We start from the raw sequence: 18,042 nt of genomic DNA, 5'->3' as shown, positions 1-18,042 counted from the left end.
CGAAGACCCTTTGCACATAGATGAGTTTTTTCCCGATGTGTGTGGTTGGAGGACTAATGCGGGACTTTGTCTGCTGTCTGACAAGTAAACAAAAAAAACCCAAAACACTACAGTGGTTGCACGGGTGTCATCCATGGATCCGGCACATGCACACGGTCATGTAGCCTAAGAAAGGCTGATGAAACTCCAGTGTCAATAAGTCGTTTTTTTTATATATATAATATATACCGTATATACTCGAGTATAAGCTGAATTTTTCAGTCCAGTTTTTGTGCTGAAAAAGCCCCTCTCGGATTATACTCGAGTCGGCAAAATTATTTTTTTTTTTTTAGGAATGGGGTCTATGACCAGCCACAATATTAATGTATAGAGTCTCCCATAAAATGGTGCAAAAAATAAAAAAAATTTTTTTAAAAAGTTGTAAATCCCTCCTTTCCCTAGAGTACATAGAAAAGTAGGAAATGACTGAGACACAAACACATTAGGTATCCCTGTGTCTACTGAATATAGGGGATCTGCGGTGCTCCTGTTCCATCAGGAAGGGGTTAATAGAAGCACTGCAGATACCCTATATTCAGCCAGGCTGAATTCCAAGTGGGGGAAAAAAAACAGTCCTCAAGCTCAGGGAAGGGGCAGACAGACAACCAAAACACCCCCTCCCCTTCCCCAGCACCTACTGCACCCAAAAACTCTGACCATTTTAATTTTTGAAATTTTCCAGTAGCTGCTGCATTCCCCCCTCCCTCGGCTTATACTCGAGTCAATAAGTTTTCCCAGTTTTTTTTGTGGTAAAATTAGGGGCCTCGGCTTATATTCGGGTCGGCCTATACTCGAGTATATACGGTGTGTAGATATATAATCTACTCCAGGGGAGATGAGGGGTGGTCTCCAGTTCTAGCAGAGAGAAGCCATGTCTTTGACTATCAGTACCACTAATGCGCAAAATCCTTTGGAAATGTTATGCAAGATATACAAAGAAGCTGAATCTTTCTACATATCTGGCAGTATTTTTGGGAATATTCTGAACATTTCCCGCACATCTGTTTTCGCTCGGGGGTTAATCATTTACACCTGCAGATTGTGGGATGAGGCTCGTAGAAGAATCCTTCATAAAGTGTCGCAACAAATTGCATAATGGCCGAGAAATCTTCACTTTATTCACTTTATGTCTGCAGAAGGCTATAAACGTTATTACTGGATAACATTTCAATAGCATGGCTATTGTCATCTACAGTAAGATGAATGTACAAGGCGCTGAAGGGGTTTCCGTGATTTTAAAGGGGATCTCCTATTTTTAGGGTAAGGCCTCATGCATACAACTCAATAACTTGCATAATGGACCTCCTTTGCACCATCCATAGTCATGGTCTTGATGGAGATCTGTGAGAGGATAGGGGGGTTCATCTTCACATTTCATCTGACCTTTTCTTGTAACAGTCGTGTCCTCTTCCTGATAATTCCAGTATGGTGTTTTCTGCATGAGGACGCCCTTTAATTGCATCAATTTGGATTTAATAAAATGCCGCTGTAATCGAGGACAATTCTCTTCTGTGTATTCTCCTCCTTTATAGATAATCCCTTAGTTACCATGGAGCGCCTGCTTTACTCTGCATTCATGTAGTAATATGGTGTAGGTGGAGATGATCTGTAAAACGTTCTTACTCCCTGCTGGATGAGTCAAAGGGAAGCTCACCCCAAAAATGGTTAAATTGTCAAGTTTTACCTGAGCCCTGTTCCATTCTCATTTGGTGTCTATATACTGCTTATATGTATGAGCATATGGCATATGTATAGTATTAATAGTGTGAACTGATCCTTATACAAATGATTCCTCACTAGCTGATCTCAGACTCTTCCTATTTCCGAACCCCTTTCCCGAATTGTGTAACGTGTGCAACAGCAAACCTCCGGGCTGACATTGGCTTCATATATGCTCCATGATGGCTCCCCCCCGCAGTATTATGTGCTCCACAGCAGGCCCTCCACAGTATTATGTGCTCCACAGCAGGCCCCCACAGTATTATATGCTTCACAGTATGCCCCCCCACCACACACACACACACACACACACACACACACAGTATTATATGCTCCTCAGTACATCCCAAAACACACAGTATTATATGCTCCCCAGTATGCCTCCCTCACAGAATTATATGCTCCTCAGTATGCACAGACCCCCCCCCCCCCACACACACACACACACGTGTACACACACACAGTATTATATGCTCCATAGTACACCACACACAGTATTATACTTGCCCATGAAGAGTTGCCGGGCATCCTCCTCCTTTTGACGGCAGGAGCTGATGACTTACATCATCCTGCCTGCGTCGGGGAATGGGTCGCACACTGCGTGGACCGCGGCCTACACTGACTGTTTTCAGCTGTATGTGCATTTCAACATACAAATGAAAGCAGCGATTTGTGCTCTAATGGGTAATTGTGTAACAGATTAGTGAGCAATCCGGGCGACAGCCTGTGGGCCACATGCGGCGGGCCATAAAAAATGTCCATGTGGCCTGCGGGCTGTAGTTTGAAGACCCCTGGTTTAGAAGCTATAGAAGTAGCCAACATTTTAGGTGGCATTTCGTGTGCGTGTGTCTGTTTTTTTGTTTTTTATGCAAAACTAGCCTCTGCCCACGACTTTGTTGGCGTCTGATCTGCCTATAGTTAGCAAATTGCTGCCGTCGATGGTTTGCCTGCTTCGGTGTTTCGGCAGCTCTTAAGCTGTCCTGCTGCTGAACTTGTTCCTCGCACTGTGCCTATGATTGTTTTGGCATTTCAGTAGCTCGCTGAGACACCATATAATGAGCGTGGTGTTGGCGTCGATGATTCCCATCAGCTCCGCTTGAGGGGAACTCTGTGACTTCCGGCTACCTTCGTAGTTCTCTTCCTTTTTTTTTTTTTTTTTTTTTTTTTTTTTTTTTTTCTTTTAGAATTTTGCAACAAATTAGATTTTCTTTTTCCCCGGCATGTTTAAAAGTAGAAAACTGCCAATTTGGATCAAGGGTGTTTTCCCATCCAGTGTGTCAGCACTGCCTGGAGCAGATCAGATAATATGCAAATGCATGTGCACAATGGACTGAGGGTTAGCTGAGTGTTTACATAGAGAGATAACAGACCTGGCTTTATAAGAACCTGAGTTATGTTGCTGCAAGAGCAGTTTAATATAATATGTGAACATAAATTCATAACAGTCGTGAAGCTATGCCATAAAAAGTAACCTATGTTTTATTTGCGGTTGCAAACTATATGTGTGCCAAATTTCATCCATATCCGTTCAGCTGTTTTTGCGTGATTGAGGAACAAACGTCCAAACATACAATCTTTCACATTTATAACATTAGTAGGAGGATAGGATTGTGGTGTGTGTATTTAATTTTTTTTTATACAAAAATTGTGTGTATATGCTTTTTCTCCCACATAACACATTTATTACCTATATATTTGACATATGTATGATCAGTGGGAGACCAGCACTGATCCAACTTTCCCCCTCCCTGCACGACCACAGGAGCACATGAATAAAGCGGCAGCTGAGCAACCTGCCGAGGCTTCCTACACAGCCTATGGGACAGACGGAGCTTGGCTGTGTCATTCCCATAAATAGTAGGAGCTGTTACTGTGTTATTGATCTATATTAGACAATGGTGTGGTAAAATCTATAATACTTGGTGTATGTGTGCTGGCTACATTATGTTACCTGATGCATTGAAAGGAGGAAATCTATGGCTTTTCCCATAATACAGTGACTTGCAAAAGTATTCCTGTCCCTTGAACTTTTTCACATTGAGAAAGTGTGAATACTTTTGCAAGCCACTGTATACAGCCTTATTGGAAGAGTGCAACATGCTCATGTCTGTGTGGATGGGGTTGTAAAATATCTCCATCCACATTTATGTACTGTAATCCGATCCTATGGAGCATTTTCTATTGTTAATACATACAATTAATAGCAACTATTTTGTGTCTTTGTCCAGGGCAAGATAAGGTTGTACTATGAATGGTGATTCCAACGCAGGGGTGGTGACCTCACCACCCCCAACCAATGCTCCACACAAAGAAAAGTACTTTGACCGTGTGGATGAGAACAACCCAGAATACTTAAGGGAGCGAAACATGGCGCCTGACCTTCGCCAGGACTTCAACATGATGGAGCAGAAAAAGAGAGTCTCCATGATACTTCAGAGTCCGGTGAGTAAGACCTGTTCTAGTCTGCCCAAAAACCGGGTGACATTTTAAGTCTGCATGGAGAATGGGCTGCAGACACCTGTACACAGAAGTGTTGGGTGTATTTGACAGTGTATAAGTCACTTTAAGACACTAAGTATTAAGGCTTGCCTATAGTCGTCCTCAATAGATATACAGCAGTAGGCGGTGGTTGCAGCCGTACGCTCCTGTCCAACATTGCATCTCATTATTATTTCATAGGCGCAGGGTGAATGGAATTGACATTAAGATTACGTTCAGTTCAGTGTCCACAATCTGGGACATGAACTAGACACTGTTTATGGTCGGGGTAATAAATCTGGTATCCCAGGCATGTTAATGAATGTGATTGATCTCCTGCAGGTAGCCGCTCTTGGGTGACTTGCTTTTCACATTAGATTGTTCTCATTAAATCTTGATAAATAAAGGTCAATCTGATCTGTGCAGGCCAAAGGAAATGGGTTTCTAAAGCAAGGAATGAGCCATTCTGGAGGTATCTTGTTTACTCAATGGCATATACAGGCAAGTTTTATGAGGGGGTGGGGTGTAGAGTTTATAGTTTTCAGTGTTGTGCACACAGACTTCGGTACTGTGACAAATTGTTGTACAGGAGTTAAAGGTAACCTGTCGCCTGAAATAATAATTATTATTATTATTGACCCCTTTCTGCTTTTTGTTCAGGTATACAGTCACTGAAATAAGAAAGAAAAAAAAATTATATATATATATATATATTATACACACACACACACACACACGCACACTTTTTTTCCCCTCATTTTAGTGGCTGCATGACTGAAAAAAAACAGAAAAGGTGGTGGGCTATCAACAAAAGTTTCCCCCAAAAGTAGGTTCCCACTTGAGATTGAGACTTGAGATTGAGATCCAGCGGCCTACGGTAATGGCATTACAAGAAATCTGTAAGAATCGCTGACCTCGCTGCCACCCACTTCTCATCTCTAGAACATTACAGATGTTTGTTTGCAGCTGTGACTTATTCCATTTCTCTATTCTTGTCTTCAGGCATTCTGTGATGAACTAGAAACAATGATTCAAGACCAACTCAAAAAAGGCAAAAATCCAACCGGCTTGCTGGCACTACAACAGATCGCAGACTTCATGACCACAACTGTACCAAGTGTTTACCCATCAGCGCCTCAAGGTGGAATGGCAGCATTAAACTTGAGTAAGTGCATTACTATTAGCCCAAATAGTGAAGGGCCAGAATATTAATAATGCCCCCCTGTAGCAGAGAATTACTTCGTCAGATATAACACCTTCTGAGTTGTACTTGAAGTTAGTCCTGGATCTGTCATTGCATTGGGTTGATCTCTTAGATATTTTGTCCGTGGCTCCATAACCCTTTTTGTTCTGGGGGCCACAGTGTCAGATTGCACCTAATCCAGAGGACCACAATACATTTTAAAGGGGTGTTTATATCTGAAACTTTTATGGTGATGGTGTGCGCTATAAATGTCTGACTGATGGAGATTCCATTTTTGGGATTCCTATTGGGAAAACAGCAGAACAGACCATATTTGACTGGCTTTTTACCACCCGGTTTGTCAGAGCTGTTAGAACAGACTTGTACATCTGTTTACTGACGGCTGGAGCTGGGTGGAATGATATTGTGCGAGTCACTCTACTGGAAGAACAGAGAAAATCCCGGGATATTGATAGAGCGCTCCAGTAATACAATGAGACAAATATACAAAATTAAAATGTAAGGTGTCTCTATTGAGTTCCAATTGACAGTACAATTTGGCTATGCATTTCAACGCCAATATGACTTCTTCCTCAGGCCAAAGACTGTCAGTGCGTTGGATTCCCTGTAAGGTCCTCTTTAAAGCATGCAATGTATTAAAGGGATATTTTGTCATGGGGGATAAGGTTTGCTTGACCCCTGATCTTGCTTCTGCGCTGAGTGAATAAGGGGCTTCATAGGTGCGGCTTTCCATTCACTTCTCTTGGACTTGCAAGAAAAGCACTTTCCCCTGCCCTCATCTATTCTCCGAACAGTCATAGATGTGACAGGAGAGCCTCGTGTACATAACTCTTAGGTCATTGCAGCGATGAGGTTAGAGGAGCATCCTTGGCAAGATGGATGTGTTTTACCAGATGGAATCCACATCTGCCTGATAAATATCCCAGGCGGCCATATCCCTTCATAGAGAATCTATAGTACTGGATCACTTTAGTGACTGATGGCTTGGACTTGCAGCAAGTTCAGGGTATACATCATGTAAAGCTGAGGTACACATACCCATTTTCATCCAAGAACATGTGTTGCATGGTAGTACAGTGGATAGCTCTGTTGGCTTGCAGCACTGGAGTCCTAGGTTCCAACCAAGGACAATACCTGCAAAAAAATGTACATGGCCTTCATCCTGTTTCCTCCCACATACTGATCACGTTCTCGCGATGGAATCTGCCACGGAGACTCCCCATCAGTTAGGCCTATTCATCTAGCATGGCACAGAAAAATGAAAATGAATCCGAGACTTGACCACCTCAAATTCATCTTCATTTTCCGACATCTGATTGTCAGTCACTGTCCCATATATGACTCGCAAGGTCTGCAATCCGCTGCAGAAGATGTCGGCGCTATACAAGTAAAATAAATAAATGTTTGCATAAGTTCCTTGCAGTGGTCCAACATGCTTTTATCAGGTAGCAATTACAGCAGAGTCAGGGGTTTTTTTTTCCTCATAGTTTCCATTTCCTGCCTGAAGTCAGTTTTCATTTTGCAGTATTGACAGACAAGGTCATGTGATGAAATCTATAACACTGGGTTATTAGAGGCTGGGGGTATAAATTTATGCAATTCCGTCCATTAATTCCAAGGAAAAACTGCAAAACAAGGTTACAAACGTGTCTAGAGTATGAAAGCTGTGATACAGACTGACTCTTCTCTTGTGCTGTATGGCTGATACTTCTTCTAGGCAGTGCCATGTATAACCCCCATTGTTTCTGTCCAGGTTTAGGAATGGTAACGCCTGTGAACGACCTTAGAGGATCTGACTCTATCGCCTATGAAAAGGGGGAGAAGTTGCTACGATGTAAGCTGGCAGCATTTTATCGATTAGCCGACTTGTTTGGGTGGTCCCAGCTTATCTACAATCACATTACTGTAAGTATCCAAGTAGGAAGATGTGCACTTGCTGACAGTATTCTGCCTCCTCAGGGACAACACGGCGGCTCAGTGGTTAGCACTGCAGCTTTGCAGTGCTGGAGTCCTGAGTTCGAATCCTACCAGGAACATCTGCAAGGAGTTTGTATGTTCTCCCCATGTTTGCGTGGATTTCCTCCTATTCTACAAAGACATACTGATAGAAAAAAATGTACATTGTTATCCCTATATGGGGCTTGCAATCTACATTTAAAAAAAAAAAAAAAAAAGATTCTGCCTCCTCTAGAATAGAATTAAAATGCAAGGAATTAAGGAAGTTTCTTATCAAATCTACTATAAAAAAAAAAACAAACAAAAACAAACGCACTTCTTCCTTTTCTTTGACCTTGCCACGCCTTTTTCATGAGCACAAATGCTTAAGTATTCAAGAAGTGAATAAGTTGATCTAGAAATGTCCGTGTTGTATAACCTGGAGTGCTGCCAGCATAGCTTTTAAGGCCACATAGCAAAGTCCTCCGTATGAATCAAGAGAAAGTCAAAAGGAATGAAAACATTGGCGCACACTTACTAATACAGGGCGGGCTTGGGCAGTGTGAAAGTACGCCAGATTTATCAGCTTTACTATTCTAAACTATTCTAACATTGCTAGGTTGTAGATAAGATGCTACTTTGTGCACAGAATGAGAACATTCTGGGATTCTTCAATGCCTTGCCTTCTGGACAGCCATTAGTTATTGGCTTCTGTCATGGCAACGAGTTGTCAATTTAAGTGGAAAAAAAATTATTCTGAACACATGGTAAATGGCATTGCATTTCTGCCGCATGTGACCTGATGTTCTGTGTCGTCTGCAGGTCAGAGTGAGTTCAGAGCAAGAACACTTCCTAATTGTTCCCTTTGGGCTCCTGTACAGCGAGGTCACTGCCTCTAGCTTGGTAAGTTTTTGTCTTTGATCTTAACTTCCAAGAAGCCCTCTAAACCAGGCGGCACTTAGCCAGGGGTTTAAATTAGAAGATGCAGCTGAAGTCCAGTAAGTGGATTTATTTTTGTCGAAGAGAAGTATAAATGTCACACTGGGGGGGGGGGTGTTCATTAACCCAGTTTTCTGGCCTAGATGAGCATTATTGTGGCGTATATCTGCCACACAGGCCGTTCTTACACCAGAGCTGTACCACGTTGTTCATTCTTTGTCTTGCTTGCCATTTGCAAAAGCAGGTCAGGGCGAAACGGCATCGGCTCACTACATTTATTATAATTCGCCAGAAAACTGGTGTGAATTTATACATGTTCCTGTCTGGCGTAGATTTCTAGTCTGGTAGAGAGTATACACACACACACACACACACACACACAATGTCCCTTGTTTTGTAGAACTATGAATTTTACAGCCTCTGCTTTGAGACTGGTTGTGCATTTTATTTTTTTGTTTTCTAGGTAAAAATCAATATTCAAGGTGAAGTAGTGGATCGTGGAAGTACAAACCTAGGAGTGAATAAGGCCGGCTTCACACTGCATTCTGCGATTTATGCAGCCCGACCTGATGTGAAATGCATTGTCCACATCCATACCCCTGCTGGGGCTGCAGTGAGTATGCAGAGCAGGTTTTCTTCTCTACACCTGAGTCAGATTTGTTCAACAAATTAAAAAAAACAAAACATAAAAACCTTACATTTTTCTCTTGGTGGTTTTCCTCTAGCTGCAGCGTAGTTGACAGTGGTCTTTCACTGTGCCTTGTGGATTTTAATTAAGTTAAAAATTCACTTTTAGTCCATTATCTGTTGCGGTGCTGGACACGCATCTTGTTTTTATAGTTTACAATTGTCTGATCACTGGGGTCCTCACAAGTCAGCAGAGCATAGGTGCTGTGTACCTCCTTTTGTACGTACATGAGTGCTACCACTCTGTTCTGGGCTGTCTCCATCATTCCCTCAGTGGGGATTGGAGTGGCAGTGCATATGTACAGCAGTATTCTCATTCATATGGGGATACACAGGACCCCCTATTCTTAGGACTGGTGGGATCCTAGTAACCCCCCTTTCCCATTAGCAGCACATCCTAGCTCTGTTTTGGGGAGTTATATGGCTGTCTTTCACTGTTGCAGAGACTCCAGGGACACAAAATGTTCATGAGGCCCTGAAAGTGAAATTGAATGGGGTTTACCCACAAGACCTTTGTCATATCTTCGGGGACTCATCAGTTATGGCATTTCCAAAATGTCTTTTGTGGGCAAACCTCTTTTAACATTGTGACGGTCATACAGCTGAGTCAAGTATTGAAACTCTTTCACTTTCTGTACAAGGTCTCTGCCATGAAATGCGGCTTACTGCCACTATCTCCAGAAGCCCTGTGCCTCGGTGAGGTGGCTTACCATGACTACCATGGCATCCTGGTTGATGAGGAGGAGAAAGTATTAATACAGAAAAACCTGGGTCCAAGAAGCAAAGTGAGTATTTACTTTCATCTGTTTGGAGACTCTAGTCTGTACCGCCGGGTTGCTCTTACCCCTTTTGTCTTATTTTAAAGGTACTCATTCTCCGAAATCACGGACTCGTAACCATGGGAGAAACTGTTGAAGAGGCATTTTATTATATCCACAACCTTGTGTCTGCCTGTGAGATTCAGGTAACTGCTGAGTAAATTGGCTACTAATGACCCTTCTGCTGTATGTTATTACATAGTATAGAAGATCTCAAGTATTTTATTATGTTGCCCCTGAATAACCCCACCTCAGTTTAATTATACACTGTTATGGAAGATGTCGGCGTTGCGTATCACTACCTAACACTACATTCTTGCCTCAGGTACGCACCCTAGCAAGTGCAGGGGGACCAGACAACTTGGTACTACTAGATCCTGGAAAATACAAAAAGTCTCGTTCACCTGAGTCACCGTCTGGAGACGCAGTTACACATCCAAAGTGGCTTGTTGGGGAGCAAGAATTTGAAGCCCTCATGCGAATGCTGGATAACCTAGTAAGTGCCTCTACAGAATACCAAATCCTTCCCAGCAGCTTTTCATCCTCCCACTAGGACCATGTTTTTAAGACTTTGAACCAAAGCAGTAGTGTTTGTGTTGTTGTTTTTTTGTATACCCCTAACTTCCTTCCATCGTATATCTTTTTTTTTTTTTTTTTGCAATTTTATTTGACCAGGGTCTTTACATGGATAGGTTTTAACTGGCTTCTTGTATGGGCCAGATCTGTTTCTGCCTTTTAAAAGTGAAATTGTGGTTGCCCTATACATAATTAATACGAACAAATAGATACTGGCTAGAATATAGATGGACAATATTTAAGAATTGGGGATAACTTCATAACTGACACGGGTCCAACCACTTGGTCCCCCACCAATCCCAAAAAAACAGGGCTCTGATTGGATGGATGTTCATTCTGTTTTTTCCACATCACTTATGGGTATTTCCTTTTGTCTCCATTCCTCCACAGGGATACAGAACTGGCTACCCCTATAGATGTCCTGCCCTGCGGGAAAAGGCCAAAAAGTACAGTGACGTTGAGATCCCAGCCAGCGTCACTGGCTATTCCTTTGGCAGCGATGGTGACTCAGGCACAAGTTCTCCTCTCAGACACAGTTTTCAGAAACAACAACGCGAGAAGACAAAGTGGCTGAACTCTGGTAGAGCAGATGAAGCCTCAGATGAAGGGCAGAACGGAGGCAGCCCCAAGTCGAAGACTAAGGTGTGGACGAACATTACACACGATCACGTGAAACCCTTGCTGCAGTCTCTCTCGTCCGGTGTCTGCGTGCCAAGCTGTATAACCAACTGCTTGGTCTGTGCCTACCTTACTGTTCATAGTTGATATAGAGCAACCTGAGGTGACTGGCACTTGGAAGCTTTGGGAATACTCTAGTGGGATTCCTTCTTTTCCTGGGCATTTCTCTAGTCTCTTCCTAGTTCCTTGCTTATGCCGTTTAGTAATCTGTAGAAAAGTGTTCATAGTCTGCTTGAAACTGCTTAAGACTATAGCTCACAATCTTCTCCGGTTTCTGATTGGTACTAACAATCTAAAATCTTACACAAAGCAATATTAACCCTTTCGTATGCCTTTTATCATCAGTTCATCTCTTAAGCAGTTTACTTTGCTGTCCTGCGTTCACGGTGGTCTCCGATCACACTCGCGTTCTTTTTAACCCCTTTTTGCTCTGTGTGTTTTCCCAAAGCTTTCAAGTCCCTTACGCCAGCCGCCTTCTGCATGAAACGTTGCATGTCAGTAGATGGCCGTAAATGACAACTGACAGTAAAAGTTGGGTGCGGCATAACGAAAGTGCAGCTAGCACTAAATCATAGATATTGCCGTAGGATGGATAGATATAAATATATAGCTTTATATTTTTAATTTATTTTTACATGGGGCTTTAATATTTTTGATGGGTGTTTTTCTGATTAATATGGTAATAAGACTGGAAACTTGTTAAGCTGAAGACCTAACTAATCGGAGACTGGTTGCTAGGAATACTCTGCATAGTAGCCCCATTGTATTCCTAGCAAGGGTCTGTCTGACAGAAGAGAAACGGGAAAACAGCTTATGATATGAGATTTATTTATTTACTTTTTTTAGCAACATTATTTTTTATTTTTTTTAGCGCAAGTTTAAGGCTTAGTTCACATGTTCACGTAATAGTGTATTTTGGTCCTGATTTTGACGCGGGAAGCCGCGTCAAAATCAGGACCAAAATACGCTTGCCGCGACTGTAAGTCGCAGCTTCCTGCTCCGGAGTAAGCCCAAAATGACTGGGCCTAGTCCGGAGGGTGCTGCAGCGTGGCAGACGCCGTGGCTCAATGAGCCACGGAATCCGCCTGAAGAAAGGGCAACATACCGCTCACGGAAAAAAGATCGCTAGAAGTCTCCATAGACCACCATTGTGAGAAGGCGGATTATGAGGTAGATTCCGCGCTCTAATCCGCCCCCTCTGTGCCCGTGTGAATGAGCCCTAAAGGACAAGATTGCATTTCTATTCCCTGCCCTGAGTTGCTGACACAGGTTCTATTCAATTTGTGGTTAGGACGTATGTGTATATATTGACAGCATCTTAAACGGGTCATCCAGGCACACTGTTCATATATAATTTATTAAATTGGGGATTGGAAAGTAACCAATGTTTTCTGCTCTGGCAAAAGCTATAAATACAACTAACCTAGGTCTAACCTGTGTAAATGAATCCCTAGCTGGCATTTGTCATTGTTTAGACGCACTCTATACCAGAGTACATCTAATGGCGTCTCTCTCCCCGCTCTTTATGTTCTATTAACCTGAATATTTTGCAAACAAATGAGACTATTACTCGTCTTTCTGTCACATGGTGATGTTTTAGCCGTCTTTGCTGAGCTTCTGTCTTATGTCCTGTCTTTAAAACGCTACCTGTGTCAAAACTTGTCCATGAGTCAAATTTTACTCTTATGTAACTTTTAGGGGATGTCCATTCAAGGATCGCTCAGAATTTATAGTGAAGGCACATATATAAAATTCTATACACCCATATACCTATACGCGTGTATGTATGATATGTACTGCAGATCAAACAGCACATGTAGCGTGCTAGGTTCCCTGTCAGGGCCTCTTTCTCATTCCTGCAGATAACACAGGGGTTAAAAGGGGCTTCCAGCCTTATGATTTTGAGCTCCAGTTCCTGTTCTCGGGCTGTGACGTCAGACCTATTGGTCACATGGACATGCTTAAGCTCAGTCCCTTTCAAATCTCATATAATACCATGCACAGCCACGATATGATGTAAGGCGTTGCGCTTGCATGGTAGTGAATAGACTGCAGAAAACCATATAGTCTTATATCTTTTAACCCCCCCCCCCCCCTTCCATCATCTCGTGGTCAATTGAGAGGGGCACAGTACTTACAAATATTTTTTCCCTATTGTATGGGGGTGGGGGGGGGAGGTTCCTGCTGCAGTCGGTTCTCACAGAAGATTAGATGGAGATGGTGGGAGAGAGAGGGGAAAGATGTAAGTTTGTGTTTTTTGTAAATGTAGTGAAACAAAATGGATCCGAGAAGGTAGAGAGTGTTGGGACTTTATTTCCATTTTCTGTTTTTATGTACATTTTCTATGTTTTCCTTTTATTATTGGACATCAGACACAAATCCTTGAATGGACATCCTCCTATCTAGTCTCTTATATCTGTATCTGTGGTGCCGGCGTGTTCGGCAGGAGCTGGTGATCAGTATGTGCCATTTCTTTATCGGTTCATTTATGTGTTTACCATTTTATAAGAGAAAAAATAAGGTGCAGTAATGGTTTATGAAGATATGAAAGTGAGTATGACCCGACTCCATTATCATAATATAATTTATTTCCGTAACTGAAATTTTGCAATTTTTATTATTTCCCCTCCCACCTTTTTTTTTTTTTTTTCCTTTTTTGTTGTTTTGCTTATTTGTTACTTGGATCAGTACATGGTTATAGAGTTGTGCAGATAAGCGCTGCCGTAGGTACAGGTCACATTTGGGTTTGGAACATAAAGCATACCTCTAGTTATAAGCAACTTGTCATATAAATTAATAGTCCAGGTGAATAAAAGTAAACTTGTAATATATTTTATTGAGGAGCGCTTCCTTCTCCAATTAGGTTCTGGGGATAATATCATTCCTTAAGGAGAGAGCACCTTCACTGGTGTATGGAGTCTTACAAAGCCTTTTTAGCTCCACTGGGGGATTATGGGAAAAATATGCAAATTTGTTTTCCAGGATGTAAATAGGAAAATAGTGCCTCTGTTTGCTGCCCTCTAGGGGTAGCCCTCTTAAACATCATGCATGACTTTTTCAACAATCCTATTGCTATGATGTGAGGATTTGCCAAACCAATAGATATATTTCAAAAGGAACAGAATCCCAGCTGTGGGCAGCACTATTTTGATCTGGTTGGATCTCTTCAGCACAGCGTAGGGAGAACTGGTTTGGCTGAAGAGATCCAACCAGATTGAAACTGCGCTGTCCACAGCTGGGATTCTGTTCCTTTTGGAATATATCTATTGGTTTGGCAAATCCTCGCATCATAGCAATAGGCTTGTTGAAAAAGTCATGTTTAAGAGGGCTACCCCTAGAGGGCAGCAAACAGAGGCACTACTTTCCTATTTACATCTTGGAAAACAACTGTTCTCCTGCTCCTTATCTTCAATCTGACTTTGTTTTTATTATATTTGTCTCCATGTTCACCCTAACACATAGAGCTCTATGGAGAAGGGAGAGGGAATTGAGAGTCTCCTCCTGGCGACTTAAGTGATTTATTGTCTCATTCTGTGCACAAAGTAGCCTCTTATCTACAACCTAGCAATGTTAGAGTAGTTTAGAATAGCAAAGTGAAGAAGCAGTAATTTTGTGTCTTTTCTATCCCCACTTCATAGAGTAATTTGAAGAAAGTAACTGTCAGAAAAGTGGAGGAGGAAACCTATATTTCTTGAATAAGACCCATTACAGTGCATCTTGTATTCACCTGTACTGTTCGTTTATGATCGCATAGAAGGCCTATTTAATTTCTGTTCCAAGGCACATGAATATACCAAGATCGCGATATACTCTCTGTAAAATTTTCAGACCGTTCATGTTGTTTACAATTGGTCATTAGACTTAAGTGGATCTCAAGCAACTTTTACTCCTATGCTTGGTCATAAGCTGTTTCCTCAAGGTGTTTTGTTTTTAGTCTTCTATGCAATACTTCTGACTACAGATGAGCAAGTAGTATTCGATGGAATACCTCCCGCCATAGATATTCGTGTGAGCGGCCGAACACCAAGGGGTTAAGTGCATCGACTATTCAATGCGTTTAACCCCTTGGTGTTCAGCCGCTTACCAGAAACCTATGGTGGGAGGTATTCGATCAAATACTACTCGCTCATCTCTACTTCTGACATGAGTATTTTAGTAAAAACTTGGATGCCCCATTAAATGTTAGTACCGATTGATCCGTGTAGGGATCAGTAACAACCAGCTATCTGCTTATTCATACATTTTCCATAGGAATATCAGAGGAACAGCGCAGTGTAATGTTGTAACGCATTGATGCAAGTATTTACTGACTCCTGTCTCTTTAAATGCGCTACACGTTTCCCAGGCCTGGTGCAAACATTCTCGATATAATAGTAGATTTGTCTCTTGCGCTCTAAATATAGCCTCCGTGAATAGTGCGAGCGTCATCTCCGAGCCATGTTATTCCATTCTTAGACTGGTACAGACTCCTCAGTGTCTATTATGTATGGGAGAATAGTACGTCAGCCACACAGATTTCCCCCTTCCCCTGATTTTCTTCTTCCATGGACTGTCGCAGCTGCTTCTTTTGGAATCTCCTTTTGGAAGCCCCTCATCCCTTCCATCCGCTCTTTTTAGTTGCTCTGATTTGGCTGTTTTCCCGTGGAAGATACAGTCCCCTTCCCCCTCCTCCTTTTGCTGTTTTTGAAGCTTCTTTGTTTTTGATCTTTGTTTTCTCTGCAAACTTTGGTGATGCCCACTCGCTAAACACAATCCTAGTGTATATCCCCTTTGTACTCAGTGGTCCTATGAGATACTGGCTGCAGATATCTCTCAGGACGGTCTGTGCAAAAGGGTTGAATCCGGTGAGTGACTTGTATTGTGTTCTGCGGTCTTTTTATTTTCTGCTTCCCATATTGCTTTAATGTTTTTGTTGGGGAACTGAATCAATGATATGTTGCAGTTCTTAGTTTATGACTCCCATGATAGTCCTTAGTCAGTGGTGGTGGGGATTTATCCATCTCTCTAGACCAGAAAGGGATGATATTGTGGTGCACAATTGGCACAAGGCCTTTTCTTGCTCCAAATGTGTGCCGCAACCCCCAGTTCTGCACCTTGCTTGCCACATTGTGTGAATGTGGGCAGAGTAGGGATGTCTCGGCACAACATATTTGACTCGTACGCGTTCTAATGGCCAAGTGCGCCACTTCCTGACACACCAGGATGACAAATATCATAATCTGTATGTACTAACCTACCCAGCCTATTAATTCTCTCAAACCCAGGTTTTGATGCTGCTCACCGCCATAGACAAACTTCACAGAAGCTGCCGGCAGCATGCCCCCTTCTCTGACCTCAGTGTTCTGCGTCTATAGGATCAAGCAGACTTCCTGCGTTTCTCACCCCGTGCATACATATGGTGCATTATGTTGTCCAGGCAGAGTCTAGTCTGACATTGAGTCTGGAGAAATGCCACTGTCTGCAGAGGCGACTGTCAAGCTGCAAGCAAGTATTGTTCAAGGGTCCTGTTGTAAGACTTGTGCACAGTACTTGCTAGGCGGCAAATGCTTGCTAAGGCGGCCCGACCACTCTGCTGTGTCTGACAAACCATCTTAATGCAAAATTTTAATTCCTTTTTTGGCACATTCATGTGGGATAGTAGGGGCATTTAAAGCATTATTCCCTCCTTAGACTTTTATGGCACATCCACAGGATATCACATAAACGTCTGATAGATACATGTTCCTTTCTGGGGGCTCACTTCAGTCTCTAGAGGTTTCGCTAATGAAGCTCTAACTCCAATAGAAGTGAATAGGGAGCGCTGCCTACAAGTGCAACCACCTCTCAATGTATGTTAAAGATGGTATGTGGAAAATGTATTTAGGCAGTGTACTCACCGCACCATACGTCTGTCATCTCTTACACAACAATGCTTACATTCTCACAACAGTGAAGAGCCACATCTTGTTTCTCTTGGTCGCACAGTGGACCCTGCCGTACTCTTACTGCCAGCACACTGAGTAGAGCAGGGTCACTCATTTAACCCAAAGTCAAAGCATTGGCAGAGAGACTAGATTTGCAGTGGGGGGACTACAGTGCATGTTACTAACTTTGCTGCAGTAAGTAAATTGTCCAAAAATAATAGCTTCTTAGCTTTCTTATGAGGTGGAAGTGAAGACATGGGGCTCCTGTCCTGGAAATAGATGTGGGATCCCCCTCTAAGACCCACTCCCATCAGGCATATATTGTATTATCTGAGAGGACGCAAAGAACTAATACCACCAGTATCATGTGCAGGGGGCGGCTAGAGCAGGAAGTCTGCAAGGTATGGACGCTAAGCACTGAGTGATATGATGGTGGTGTGGTCCTGACAACTTCTCCGGCACAGCTTCAGTTCAGATCTGTGCAACATCCGCCTGAAATTGACAGAGGAAGAAGTCCTGCACGGAGCTTTGTTTTAAAACTCTGTAACCTTTTATTTTAGAGGTCTGCTGATTCCTTGTTCTGGTCCAGGACATAAATATGGATAGACCAGCACTACTCTATAGTTATAAAGTTATATATATATCATTTTTATTTTTTGGAACCTACAGTTTACAGGGCACCTTCGAAACTTGTGTTTGAAGACCCAGACACAGTTAGCAGTCCTTGCATAGTAGGGGAGTAGTTAATCCATTTTACAACTTATGGATTTCTTCCAGATCCCAAGTGTTTGGGTTCTTTTATATTTTTCCGAGGTGCTTCATCTGAGTCAATATAGTGAGAACATATGTGCTGTAGCTCTTAAGCAGTTAAGGGGTTAAAGTCAGGCCAATGAGCATAATGTAAATATCTGTCCAAATTCAGGTTTTGAAGTCCCCACCCAGCGCTCCGAGGTCACAATGTGAGCACTCACACAGCGTTCAGAGCTCTGTTTCCTGTTTTCATAGATCACTGGCTATACTAGTTTCCAGCAGCAGCATCATTGGTTCATTTTCCTATCTGACTTGT

General features: G+C 42.5%; 1 protein-coding gene across 11 annotated transcripts in view; it reads left to right on the top strand.

Moving 5' to 3' along the window:
* ADD1 (adducin 1) overlaps positions 1-18,042 on the top strand; it is a 59,462-nt gene that overhangs the window by 23,147 nt on the left and 18,273 nt on the right. For 7 of the 11 annotated variants that reach the window (XM_075261064.1, XM_075261072.1, XM_075261087.1 and 4 more), the window contains exons 2-10: positions 3,987-4,200; positions 5,239-5,401; positions 7,194-7,345; positions 8,198-8,278; positions 8,778-8,927; positions 9,643-9,786; positions 9,867-9,965; positions 10,145-10,315; positions 10,786-11,130. In XM_075261064.1, the coding sequence (XP_075117165.1) occupies positions 4,006-4,200; positions 5,239-5,401; positions 7,194-7,345; positions 8,198-8,278; positions 8,778-8,927; positions 9,643-9,786; positions 9,867-9,965; positions 10,145-10,315; positions 10,786-11,130 (1,500 nt within the window). In that variant the 5' untranslated portion in view covers positions 3,987-4,005. The remainder of the gene's footprint in view (positions 1-3,986; positions 4,201-5,238; positions 5,402-7,193; positions 7,346-8,197; positions 8,279-8,777; positions 8,928-9,642; positions 9,787-9,866; positions 9,966-10,144; positions 10,316-10,785; positions 11,131-18,042) is intronic. The other 4 variants (XM_075261082.1, XM_075261086.1, XM_075261090.1 and 1 more) reach the window with 1 other exon arrangement.

Source organism: Leptodactylus fuscus, chromosome 1 (genome assembly GCF_031893055.1).
Source record: "Leptodactylus fuscus isolate aLepFus1 chromosome 1, aLepFus1.hap2, whole genome shotgun sequence".
NCBI lineage: Eukaryota > Metazoa > Chordata > Amphibia > Anura > Leptodactylidae > Leptodactylus > Leptodactylus fuscus.
This window is presented reverse-complemented; position numbering and strand designations above follow the sequence as displayed.